Source organism: Panulirus ornatus, chromosome 41 (assembly GCF_036320965.1).
Source record: "Panulirus ornatus isolate Po-2019 chromosome 41, ASM3632096v1, whole genome shotgun sequence".
In the NCBI taxonomy this organism is placed as follows: domain Eukaryota; kingdom Metazoa; phylum Arthropoda; class Malacostraca; order Decapoda; family Palinuridae; genus Panulirus; species Panulirus ornatus.
This window is the reverse complement of record NC_092264.1, coordinates 3,695,605-3,709,525: the sequence shown is the minus strand read 5'-3', so window position 1 is coordinate 3,709,525 and position 13,921 is coordinate 3,695,605. Positions and strand designations below refer to the sequence as shown.

Below are 13,921 nucleotides of genomic sequence, written 5' to 3'. Positions count from 1 at the left end.
TCTGTCTTAAAAACTTAAGGTTATGATTAGGTGATCCCTCACACTTCTCTCTTCCAAGGTGGGCAAATCTAAAGCTTCTAGCCTTTCCTTGTGGCCCAATTTTCCTAATTCTGGTACCACGTTTGTTACCCTCCTATAGACCTCCTCTATTAGCTCTTTGTCTTTCTATACGTGCTGAAACCAACTTGAGAAACTTATTCTAGTTTTGGCCTTTTGTAGATTATGAACGGCTTGCTAAACATTTCCTTATCTATATACTTGACAGCTACTTAGAAATTTGTCAGAAGACAGTATGTCTCATTGACTCTTCTAAAATGGGACTCTGGCAACAGATTGGGGGTGATATCAACTCAATTCCTTTGCACAAAACGAATCCTGAAGCTTATTTCCTGCTACACAGTTAACAAATTGAGGTCTTCCTTAACTCTGCCTCATCCTCTTTACTTTACATATGCCCAGGTTGAACTTAATTAACCATGTATGAGACCAACTTTGAAATGTGTCAAGGTCACCTTTTAAAGTGTGTGTGTGATTATTACATACTACTTGTGTTTCACATATGTCTCATAATATTATATATATATACAATTTCTTAACCATGATCATAAACACATATATACACGCCCTAGACTTTACCATGTGTGAGAGTTCGAGTTTTCTTTTGCACGGGTTTAAGAAATTGCAAAAATTAAGAAATGTACAGTTAGCTGACCTAGTCAATTAAGTGAAAGACTGAGAAGCCTCATAAATGCCATACTATTATAAGGAAATTACATGTCAGAATATCTTTCAAAGTTGCTGTTGCTTAGTTACAAAAAAAATCATGTAATCTATTTTGTCAACAAAGTGAAAGAATTATTAGTTACCTGACATGTAGTGTCCAGTTCCTTAACAGCATACATTTGTTACGTACAGCAACAGGCGAGTGTCAGTGTGGGTTAGGTTGGACTGGACCAGACTGTAGTCAAGAGTGTGGCCCTGGCCGTTATGGCCCTAACTGTCAACTGGACTGTGCCTGCCATCACAATGCATCCTGTGACCGCTATTCCGGCTGCTGTGACTGTGGACCAGGCCACTATGGTCGTTACTGTGAACTGGGTATGTCTGTCACACTCACCACAAACTGAATTGATTATTTGATAGTTAGTTAGTAGACTGCTCAATTCATGATTCAAAGTGCATGTTAGTAGATGTAGCAGTATAACAGAAAAGCAACAGTTGCATTAAAGTTCCCTTATCGTTGCCAGAGTGCCCAGCAGGGTTCTACAGCACACACTGTGCCAGTGTGTGCGAGTGCCATAACGGTGCAACCTGTGACCCCCAGACAGGCCAGTGCCGCTGCGCCCCAGGATACACTGGAGAAACCTGTGCTGAAATCTGTCCTAAAGGTCAGTCTACACGCTTCCCTGTAACATAAATACTATGGTACTCTATAATCACAGTACTGTAACACCCACAGTTTAATCATTCCACACCTGTACTGTCCTATGATCATTCTATCATACCCCTTCCTATGGAAGCCTAGAACTTGTTCTGCCCCTCAGGTCAAAATGATGATAAATTCTGTTTCAGTATAACACTCTGACAACTAAAATAAATCAAGCATGACATCAATGAAAAATGCCTGCTTTTTGCACTGTCAAATTACCTTAATATCAAAACCAAACATGACCAAGTCTCTCACCCAGTTTTTCACTATGCTAAAAATAATAGATACAACAGAGTCACCAAACTTGTACAATGTGTTTACAGGAATGTTTGGTGTATATTGTCGTGAGAAGTGCCAGTGTGGAGATTACCCATGCAACAAGGAAACCGGGGAATGTCAGTGCCCACCTGGCACTATGGGGGAATACTGTGCAACACGTAAGTAGGTTAGGTTGCTAAGTAACATTGCTACACCAACGGAGGTACCCATATGCTTCAAAGTTTACATCACAATTGTCTTTCTGACAAAATACAATGCACAGCAGTTCAGCTTGCACCAGCTTAAATTGCTGACCTACCAACAGCTGCTCTTGGGCTCCATTTGAGAAGGAAAAAGACGACAGCAAAATGACCCCTCCTATAATACTAACCGTAAAGAAAAATCTAAAAAGGATGGAGCCAAACAGGAATGTTTTTCCTGCCAAGGATCAGTCATCTGTCTCTGGCAATACCTAGTTTGTGCAGAAAACAGCAAATGCATATGCTTTATGTTTACACATAATCATGTGTGTGTGTAATGCACATGTCTTTTTCAGCATGTGGAACAGGAAAGTATGGGCCAGGATGTCAACAACTGTGCGAGTGTCACAATGGTGGTAGCTGCCATCCTATCACTGGTCACTGCTCCTGCATTCCAGGCTGGTTGGGCCCCACCTGTAGTGAGAAGGATGGTGAGTATAGGTGTTCATGTGCCTAAGCATGCAATCAAAGGCATAATTCTCTCAAACACACACATGTATGAGCACATATTAGTGGAAGATAACAGAGGATGCATGTCAGGTGACTGACTTGCCAGAAGGGTGGGGTTCATAACTGAATAAATTTGTTATTTAGGGAGTGACCTAAACTGTTAAAATTTACAAAGGGACTTAGGCAAGCTCCAAAGTTAATTTTGATATACAACTGATAAGGCTCAGGCAAAACAAGTGCACATGTATGAAAATGAAACTTGTCAAAAGAAAAAGGCTTCATTATGACAGTATTCTGCAAGGAAACAAGTTACATATATCTATGAAAAAAGAATTGGGGGTAAAAAGCATACCCAAACTATCACCATGTCAGAAAGAATATCTAGGTGGCAAACTGCTTACTGGTTAATTTCAGTGTCTCATGGATAATGAGGTCTTCAGTAAATTGTTCAAAACTTCTATTAGACCTAAATACAGAGGGCAAGAAGTTAAAAAGATAAAAAGCTTCACAGTAACAAAGGGAAAACTTTTAAATAATTGGTTTCAATTAAAACTTTGGGTAAGCAGTCTGCTAATGTCATAAATGCCACAGTAATAGATTTGTTTAAGAGGAGGCTTTAAATACTTTCAATTGGTAAGTTACCATTACTTAATGGAATCAAATTTTGTTAATCCTTCAGCATGAAACCTCACTAAAGGATAATAGATCTGTTGCATGTCAATAGGTCTTCTGTTACCTGTTTGCTATATGTGCTCCTTCCCCATTCATTTAACTCACTCTCTTCCCATATCTCACTTTGTCATAAAAAATGTAATTCTATTACCATCATTAGTTTACCATATCAGTAACCATTATACAAATCTAATCACTTTTTTATATTTTTTAAAATTTGTGGATTTTAGATAATGTGAGAGATTACATACTTAACTTTCGCTGTTGTTGAATTAGAACAAATGTAGTTTAATATTATGCATAGGCTTTAACCTTTGATGAATATGAGGTACAATGAAACATTTCATTATTGCTTAATAATGCAGTATATCTATTCTTATGGAATAAAATTAGAAAATATTTGAAAATATACTTATATGTAAGTTCTTAATGGTTTACTGCCTTACTGTGCATTCAGGTGAATGGAGTAAGTATGCTTTTATTGCTATATAGCCTTTACTTAGTGAATAAATATGTAAAAAATCAAACATACCTATATCAAAATACCCTGACACATGCATCACTATATTACACAATCAGAACAACGACTCACCAAGAACAGAATGTCAGCATCTCCGCAGATGTCTCCTTTCACTCTTTTAACACCAGACAGATATGAATCTAGGTCACACTCTCCAGTCACTTTGAATGGACAATCACTCCCATTCAACAAAACCATACAATGCATCACATAGGACATGTACATAATATTCACTCCCACACCAATAACAACATAAAAGCAGCTAAGTAAATGATACAAGGTTTGGACAAGATAAAGAATCACTAACAAATAATTCATCTGCTCCATTTTAAATTCTGCCTCATCTCCACAGTTTTCCACCCATTCAAAATCAAAGATAAAAAAGTTGCAAATAACATAAATTGGGGCATTCAGAACAATCACTCTACTTAGCTCACACACACACACACACACACTCAACACCTACAAAATGAAACAAAAAACCTCCCAGTACAACCCCACCTCAAAATGCTCGGTACTCAATTGTAGAGTGACAGCTCTAAAGACCTCCCACCCAAGGCACTCCCTAACAATCTCCCAACCCTCCAAGAAGATATAGAAAGCTTACCTCTGCCTCACACTTGAGCAAACTCTTCTCACAGATCCCCCCTCCCCCATCCACCCACAACAAGCAACATACCATACACACTATAACAACCTATCAAGCACTGAAAACCCATGCTCCCAATTCAGTCTTAAACACCATCCTGCTAAGCAGAACCAACAGTCCCTTACAGTGAAGCAAACTCTACTCACACATCCCCCAACCACAACAACTATAATAATGATAAAGCACACACCCTGAATTAACCTATCATGTATTGAAACATACCCTCCTAACTCAAGTCTTAAACGACAACCTACAAGACATACAGCCTGCAGAAACAACAATCCCCAGACATGCACATGTCACACTTTCATGTCAATGCTCCAGACATCATCTATCCATTCATACAACACAACAAACACCATTTCAACATATTCCAAGAACCTTCATGCCTACCTTAGCCCACAAACCACAAACACCCAAGAACAAATAAAAACCTTACCCCTTCCTCACACTTCAGCAAACCCTACTCACAGATACTCCCATCCAGCAAATATAATACTGACAAAACAGATACACACTAAAATATCCCATCATCCACTAGACATCTGCCTTTCCAACTCAGATTTGAGCTCCATCCCATCAAATATATAGCCATCGGAAGCAATACTCCCCAGAGAAACACGAGTCACAATTTGCTGTCTATGCTATAGATACCACCCATCCATTTCAACATATTCCAAGACCCTTCATGCACATTTAAGAGACCCCATGACAAACCAACAATCCAAAAGTAGAAAAAAAAAGTTTACACCTCATTCACACTTCAGCAAACTATTCACAGATACCCCATCCTTAACAAATAAAATATGTACTGACAAAACACACGTACAGAAATAACAAGTAAAGCACCTGAATAAAATTGGGGAAAGAACCACTGCTTGGAAAATCCAACGGTATATATATGTGTGTGTGTAAAACAAAATAAATAATATAAATAACAGTTCACTGAATTTAGGTAGACATTCAGCTGAAACACCCAATTGATGTATAGCAGATATAACAGAACTGGGAGGCCATGAAAGTAACTAGCTAACTAACTGTAATCATATAAGAGCTTCACATCAAGGTGGGCTGGATATTTCCACACATTAGATATGCATGTTAATGAGGTACATATAGACATTGAAGGTGGCAGACATACAGGAATTTTTAAAGTGTAAATACAATGATTTATACATTATGCACTTAGTTAATCATTAAGTTATGATCAAGTACACTAATAAAGTAGCTGACCTACTACATCACCTAACAAAGCTGAGCTGTTTACTTGCTCAGCTATGCACTTGTTCATGGATAGTTTATGACATTCAAAATGGTATAAGACTGTCCTTACATCTGTCAGTACAAGCTCAGACTGGAATAAGTTAATAATGATGACAAACAGCGGTCCATGGTGGAGGGGTGTCAGGCAGGAGGAGGTTCCTGTAATGATGGGGTGTCAGCAATTGATTGCCATATTGCCATGCGAGTGTGAGAGCTGCTCCTATTGGTCGGACTGGGTGCACAGGTTCAGCAGGATAAAGGCCTCTTGGAAGTTGGTGTAAAATGGTATAGGATGATTCTGCATGCCCTTTTCTGCATTGTTACTTGCTGGTCCCTCTGTGTAGCTGTTAGTGATAAGGATCAGGTATGGGTGCTGGTGAGCTTAAGTAGAAAGATGGTATAGACATTTCTGAGCTCCATTGACAGCAGAGAAGGTATCAACGGAATGAGGAAGATTTGATGATCATGCTGACATGACACTTCTAGTTTAAACTGTCGTCTGTTGTGACATGAAGAGGTTCGAAGTCTCTGACTACCCGGAGGATATCAAGGCTTTGTATGACGTCTGGGGCTGGATTTTGTCTACACCCAGGTTAACATGCATCATTGGTCTTGGTGTGGTTAATATTGATGTCATTGGAAGTAGTCCACTCCTGAAGGTTGATGATATGCTTAAGTCAGGAGAATTCTGTTGAGTGATGCCAAAGGCAGCATTGTCTCCATACTTCCAGCAGAGGTTTGGGTCTCTCAGAGGATCACTGATAAGGATCAGGAAGCGGAGTTATCCCATCTTGGTGCCCTGAAGTATGCCATATGTCAGGTAGAGAAGTTGATGAGTGCCACCAAGGTCTTATGCTTTTGGTAAATGAAGTCTAGGAGGCTGGTAAGGCAGTGAATAGTGGAGGTGAATAGTGGAGGAAGACTTCATGTTTCCAAAGTGCCGAGGGTCTACTGAATCAAAAATGTCAGCATTGGCCCAGTCAAACACAAAACTTGCACAAATTAGACTGGAGATTGGAATGATGGAAGCAGGGTGTAGGCTATCAAGAGAGATGGAAACAGGGTGCAAGATATTAAGATACTGTGGGTTGATGGATTTGGGTAGTGGAATGACATATGCTGTCTTTCAAGGTGTAGGGCGTTTAGACTGTTTGAGTGAAGTACTAATAATGGTTATGTAGGTAATTCATGGGAGAACTACTTGTACAGTTGCACTGAAAGATCTTTGGGTGTGAGAGCATTTGGTTTAAAGGTGCTGAAGGCACTCTGCTACTTGATATTCCTCTACTGTGTTTGGGGGCAATAGGGTTGCTAGATATGCTGAGAGGGAGCTAATGCCAAGTTGTAATAATCACTGGCAAATATTGACAATGTAGTTGTTTCTTTGATGTGCAGACTCCTCATTACAAACCTGAGTGTATGTCAAAGTTGTGTGCTCGTGTGTGTAAGAGATAGAGAGAAAACGAAGACAAGATATAGACTTGCTAAGAATAGTGCAGAGTAGGAGATGCATCTTACACAAGGGGATCTTGTCCTTAAAAACAGTTTAAGGGATTAGGCATGTTACCATTTAGATTTTGCTTATACTACCTAAAGAAACTAGGGCTTACTCATTTCTTTTTCTCAATAGTGGACCTATTACAAAGAAATCTAAAAATAAAATCTTAAAATCTCTCAAATCACATGAGATTTAACACAGTGAAGCCATATTTAGCTAGAAATTGCTTGAATCCTTAACAGTTGTCAGTTTCCTGAATATAATGGCACTAATTCTAATCAACTTTCTTGTATTTAGTGTCTTACACTGCAATTTTATACTAAAGTATCAATATGTCATCTTCCTATATAAAGCATATAACATCAATCCATGTTTATTTTGGCAGTATCATTCATTGCGTCAAGTGACCATCGAGGACGGTCTGACATCCCTGTTGAGCTGAGTTGATTCCTCTACTGATGGATGGGAAATATTTGTGATTGTTAACTGAAAAATGGAAGTGGCCAGCTGTTGAGTAATAGGTAGGAAGTGACAATTGCTTACGAAACTTGCTAAGCAACGATGAAAATAGTGCCCATTATTCTGCAAGTTTGTGTGTGTGCCAAAATATACAAAACTATGCTCTGTCTGAAAGAGGTGATGTTTCTTGCGGGGTGATGCTATTTCTGTGCTGATGGATGCAACTTTCTACAGTGGACTCGCTTAACACAAGAGACAGAAGGCACATACTCATGATCAGCTGGCAAGGATGGAAAGTCTGTCAGATGCCACCACAGTGACAAAGAATAAGTTGGAGTCTGACTCTGGATTGTGTCAACTAAACAGAACATAAGAGAAGCAAACCTGAAAGTACCAGTGAAACAATGGTCAAAACTATTTTTCTCCATGGGTATGCAAGTTGTGTCCTATTCTTAGACTTTTCATTTACTTTCATTACTCCTCTGAATTATGATCAAGAAAGGTGTGTTTTCTTGAAATCTTTATCACTTTAACCTAAGCTCATCATACTCTGATACACAGCAGTGTCGACTCACAACTTTTGCGTAAGATAAAAAAGATAATAGATAACCTTCGTGAAACAGAAAGGGCATCCTTACTAATACTGCATGTACAGTGCTGCATTTACAATGACCATTTTGGAAGCACAGGTCTGTGAAAAATGAAATGATGATAAATGGGTAGTTAGTTGTTAAGAAGCAGCTTCCAGATATGCAAGTTAATAGATCAGGGATAATACATTCCCACAGTAGTATCCATGATACCTAAGAACTAATCCACTTTGACATTACATTATGCCAGTTTAATTTAACACTAAACACTTTAGCTAAAACTACAACACTCAGCAAAAAGTATATGAATAATAACAGCTCCAAGACCCATTTTCAAGAAGGGGGTCCTGGGACTAACCCCAGGACACCCTATCTAGGGATTCCTACAGCCTTAAGGCTGTACTACACCCAGCAGCAGGGACAGGATGGACTCCTCTGCAGCTAAAAATTCTTTGACTAGACTGTACTTCATCAGCAGATGATGGTATAGCCTTGCCAAAGGTGACTCTTTACATTCTATAAAGCCTCAAGCAGATGGAGTATGGTAATATTTAAAAAAAATTCTTACCAAAATAATTCTAGTAAAGCAAAAAGTCAATTACTTGCATTATTGTAAGACTTCCATCATTACATCAACATAAAGCAATCAAATGGTTATCCTGATAATAACAGCCATTTATGCTAAAAATTCTCCTAATGTTATAAAATATTTTTTGTTGTGAACAATAAAGATTTTCTACACCAAAAAACTATCGTCTTGCTTCTTACAAAGATGAAAATGTTTTTCTAGAAGTTCTCTAAGGATTTACTTAAATGTATAATGTAAACTAATATCCTGACACATTTCAGTTCATATTAATGCAATAATATGCTTATATAATGTTAAGTAATAAATATAACACAGCTAGGATATAGTGCCACCAAAAGATATTCAAAAAGGGTCCTGAATATGAGCTAAATTTGTATGTATCTGCATGAAAAATGTGACATTTTGTTAAATTTGCCTATTCATGAATAACTAGTTAATTCTAATTTGAGCATGTGTCATGAAATCACCAAAGACAGGAGATTACCCAATAACGAATTCAAAATTGCTAAATAAAATCTATCTTTTCAGTACCAGTGTCTCTAACCTTTAGTATATCAGACAGTAATGCAATTGCTAAAAAAAAAAAATCCTAGCTGATAACAAAGATAAAGCAAAAATACTGGTAAGTTTGTAATATGTTAGCTGGATAGGAGTATGCTACTTACTGGTAAAGATTTTATCAAATAATTTTGCCATCACTAGTCTGTATAACTATAATAATTACTTACATACACCACTAACGTATATCATGAGAGATTTGACAATCATCCATCAGAATTTACCATGATACAGTATTCACTGTTAACAAGGTTTAAAAGAAACTTTATGGTGGATTATTTTGGAACAAAATCCTGTAGAGTACTTACTGACCTCTAGTGTTGATTTGATATAAAGTTCTTTATATCACAAACTCTGTATAAAATCTAAGAGGAACTTTAGTTACTTTAAGTAATAAATTTGGGATCTAATTATATAATCAATGCCTCTATGTTTTGTTTACAGACTTTAAAGAATCACTGCCATAAGTTCATAGCTTTAACTATAAGTTAAATTCCTTTTATACAGTATTATTCTAGGATCTTATTTATAAGGAGATAAAAATCTAAACAAATTTGAAGTGTTTCATTTTCCATACAAGCATTTTCTAGCTTAATTACTGATGAGAAATATTTTCAATGTCATGTGAACCAACTACTCTAGAAATAAGGAAATACGAAAACTACCCACACATCTCAAAAAGGTGATTTAGAAAGGTGGGAGCATGAGGCTAAAAATAGTCCTCTCCAATATCATCATTTCCTAAAAGTGCAAACAGAAGCATCCAGATAAGGATCTTTTTCTCAAAGGCTCAGTCTTCTGTTTCTGACTATTCTGCCAAGTCACAAGTGACTAAACACATTAAAAATATGCATCTTTCCATGAAAGCCCAAGTCGTTTGTTTCAAGAGCATATTACTGTCATTACCATTATCAATTTTTTCTTCATTGCATATTCAATATTTCCCATGTTAATGAAGTAGCACCATGAACAAAGAAATGCCTAATTTGTTCATATCCACTTTCTACTTATGTACATATAATACACGGAAACTGCAGCCCGTACCTACAACCAGACCCCAGAGACCTTTCCATGGTTTTCCCTAAACATTTCCTCTCCCCTGGTTCAGCCCACTGATAGCAAGTATGTTCAGACCCCAAGCCTTCTAAGCATGTCTTACATTATCCTTACACCACCTCCTTGGTCTCCCTCTTTTCCTTGTCCCTTCCACTTCTGACATATATGCCCTCTTAGTCATCCTTTCCTCACTCCTTTCCATATATCCACACCATTTTTGCACACCCTCTTCAGCTCCCTCATACATACTCCTCTTACTAACACACCTCTCCCTTACCCTATCATCATTGCTTTTTCTTATAACCAACTGCCTCTCCTGCCTTAAGGAAGATTTGTAGGAAAAGGCAAACACCCTCATTTGCATACCTCTACTCTCTAGCTGTCATGAAAAATTTCCCAAAACCTAAGCACTTGGCATCATCAACAACCAAACCTCAAAGACTATTCCAGTGTTTACCATGACCTTTTCATCTGCCCTAATTCAGTCCACTGGCATCGCATCATACCACTATATTATAATAATGCAAAATATCCTCTTGAGTAGATTATGCCCTCTATCCCTCTTTTACACTGTCATTCCTCACATGATCAACCCATCTCTCATTACAAACTGTCCCTAAGCACTACATTTTCAACACACCCATCCTCTTTCTTTTGCATTCAAAGCCCATGACTTAATACAAAAATATGATTTCTATCATACCTTCAAACATGCCCATTTTTTCAATAGACATTGACTTTTCCTTCTACATACTCCTTTATGTATGAAAATCTCATTCCCCTCTTCTACCTTATAACTAACTAGAGTATTCAACTTCCTCTAGGTCCTCCCTATTCAAGCTTACACTTAAACCATCCTGTCTCACCCCTCCTGTTGGATCATATTACCCTACTTTTGTTCATATCTACTCTCAACTTTGTATTTTCATGCTCTCATGCAAATTCTGTCAGGAACTTCACGAATTTTTCCCTAAAATCTGCCACTAAAGCAGTGTTATCTGCAAACAAAGGACTTATCTCCCATGCTCCTCACCGAACCATAATACCAAAGACCCACTCCTCACTCAAAGACCATAACCAAATTAAACATCCTTGATAACATCACAAACCACTGATGCAGCCCCACATTCACCATAAACTATGCATCCTCCATTTCCATTCAAACAAATGCCCTAATCTCTCAGTATTATCTCCTTTCTACATTTAATAACATTCTATACATATTTCATTTTTCTTTATCATACTTGATCGCTGTTTCCTGCATTGGCGAGATAGTGCCAAAAAATAGACAAAAAGTCCCATCTACTCACATACACATACACACATACACGTATATATATATATATATATATATATATATATATATATATATACTTGCTCACATTTATCCATTCCTGGCACCATCCTGCCCTACAAGAAACAGCATCACCATCCCATGTCAGCAAGGTAGCACCAGGAAACATATGCAGAGAGGCAGCATCAACTCGTATCCATTCTCTAGCTATCATATGTAATACACCAAAACCACAGCTCCCTATCCACATACAGGTCCCACAGACCTTTCCATGATTTGCCCCAGACGTTTCACATATCTTGGTTCAGTTCATTGACAGCATGTCAGCCCTAGTATACCACATCAACCCCAGTATACCACACATTCCAATTCACTTTATTCCGTGAACGCCTTTCACCCTCCTATATGTTCAGGACCCAATTGGTCAAAATCTTTGTCAGTCCATCCTTCCACCTCTGATTTGGTCTCCCACTTCTAGTTCCTTCTACCTCTGACACATGTATCCTCTGTCAATCTTTCCTCACTCACTCTCTCCATGTGACCAAACCATTTCAACACAGCCTCTTCTGCTCTCTTAACCACACTCTTTTATCACCACACATCTCTCTTACCCTTTCATTACATACTCGATCAAGCCACCTTACACCACATATTGTCCTCAAACATTTCATTTCCAACACATCCACCCTCCTCTGCACAGCCCTATCTATAGCCCATGCCTCGCAACCATATAACATTGTTGGAACCACTATTCCTTCCAACATGCCCATTTTTGCTCTCCAAGATAACTTTCTTGCCTTCCACACATTCTTCAACGCTCCCAGAACCTTTACCTCCTCCCCAACCCTGTGACTCAGTTCAGCTTCCATGGTTCCATCTGCTGCTAAATCCACTTTCAGATATCTAAAACACTTCACTTCCTCCATTCAAACTTACATCCCAATTGACTTGTCACTCAACCCTACTGAACCTAATAACCATGCTCTTATTCATATTTACTCTCAGCTTTCTTCTTTTGCACAATTTACCAAATTCAGTCACCAACTTCTGCAGTTTCTCACCTGAATCACCACCAGCGCTGTATCATCAGTGAACAACAAGCAACTCACTTTCCAAGCCCTCTCATCCAGAAAAGACTGCATACTTGCCCCTCTCCCCAAAACTCTTGCATTCACCTCCCTAACAACCCCAACCATAAACAAATGAAACAGCCATGGAGACACCATGCACCCCTGCCACAAACCAACATTCACCAGGAACAAGTCACTCTCCTCTCGTCTTACTTGTACACATGCCTTACATCCTTGGTAAAAACTTTTCACTGCTTCTACCAACCTACCTCCCACACCATATACTCCTAACTTCTGCAAAGCATCTCTATCAACTCTATCATATGCCTTCTCCAGATCCATAAATGCTACATACAAACCCATCTGTTTTTCTAAGTATTTCTGACATACATTCATCAAAGCAAAAACCTGATCCACACATCCTCCATCACTTCTGAAACCACACTGCTCTTCCCCAATCTGATGCTCTGTACATGCCTTTACCCTCTGAATCAATATCCTCCCATATAATTTCACAGGAGTACTCAACAAACTTATACCTCTGTAATTTGAACCCTCACCGTTATCCCCTTTGCCTTTGTACAATGGCACGATGCATGCATTCTGTCAAACCTCTGGTACTTCAACATGAACCATATATACAGTGAATATCCTTACCAACCAGACAACAACACAGGCACAGTCATTGAGTTTGGTAAAGTGTGTGAAAGAAGAAAGCAAATTGTACACGTGAATAAGAGTAAGGCAATTAGGTTCAGTAGGGTTGAGGGACAGGTTATTTGGGAAGTAAGTTTGAATGGAGAAAAACTGGAGGAAGTGTAATGTTTTAGATATCTGTGAGTCAATTTAGAAGCAGATGGAACCATGGAAGCAGATGTGAGTCACACGGTGGGGGAGGGGGCAAAGGTTCTGGGAGCGTTGAAGAATGAGTGGAAGGCGAGAACATTATCTCGGAGAGCAAAAATGGGTATGTTTCAAGGAACAGTGGTTCCAACAATGTTATATGGTTGCGAGGCATGGGCTATAGATAGGGTTGTGTGGAGGAGGGTGGGTATGTTGGAAATAAAATGTTTGAGGACATGTGGTGTGAGGTGGTTTGACCGCATAAGTGATGAAAGTTTAAGAGAGATGTGTGGTAATAAAAAGGGTGGTTGAGAGAGCAGAAGAGGGTGTATTGAAATTGTTTGGTCACATTTAGAGAATAAGTGAGGAAAGATAGACAGAGGGTATCTGAGTCAGGGGTGGAGGGAATGTGGAGAAGTGGGAGACTAAATTGGAGGTGGAAGGATGGAGTGAAAAAGATTTT

At 38.6% G+C, this 13,921-nt stretch overlaps 1 protein-coding gene across 1 annotated transcript in view; it reads left to right on the top strand.

Moving 5' to 3' along the window:
- Window positions 1-9,748, top strand: part of LOC139761759 (uncharacterized) — a 119,641-nt gene extending 109,893 nt beyond the window's left edge. Inside the window, exons 33-37 of the mRNA XM_071686194.1 lie at window positions 916-1,098; window positions 1,248-1,388; window positions 1,753-1,866; window positions 2,244-2,378; window positions 7,385-9,748. Of these exons, the coding sequence (XP_071542295.1) occupies window positions 916-1,098; window positions 1,248-1,388; window positions 1,753-1,866; window positions 2,244-2,378; window positions 7,385-7,446 (635 nt within the window). The 3' untranslated portion in view covers window positions 7,447-9,748. The remainder of the gene's footprint in view (window positions 1-915; window positions 1,099-1,247; window positions 1,389-1,752; window positions 1,867-2,243; window positions 2,379-7,384) is intronic.
- Window positions 9,749-13,921: the final 4,173 nt, after the last annotated feature.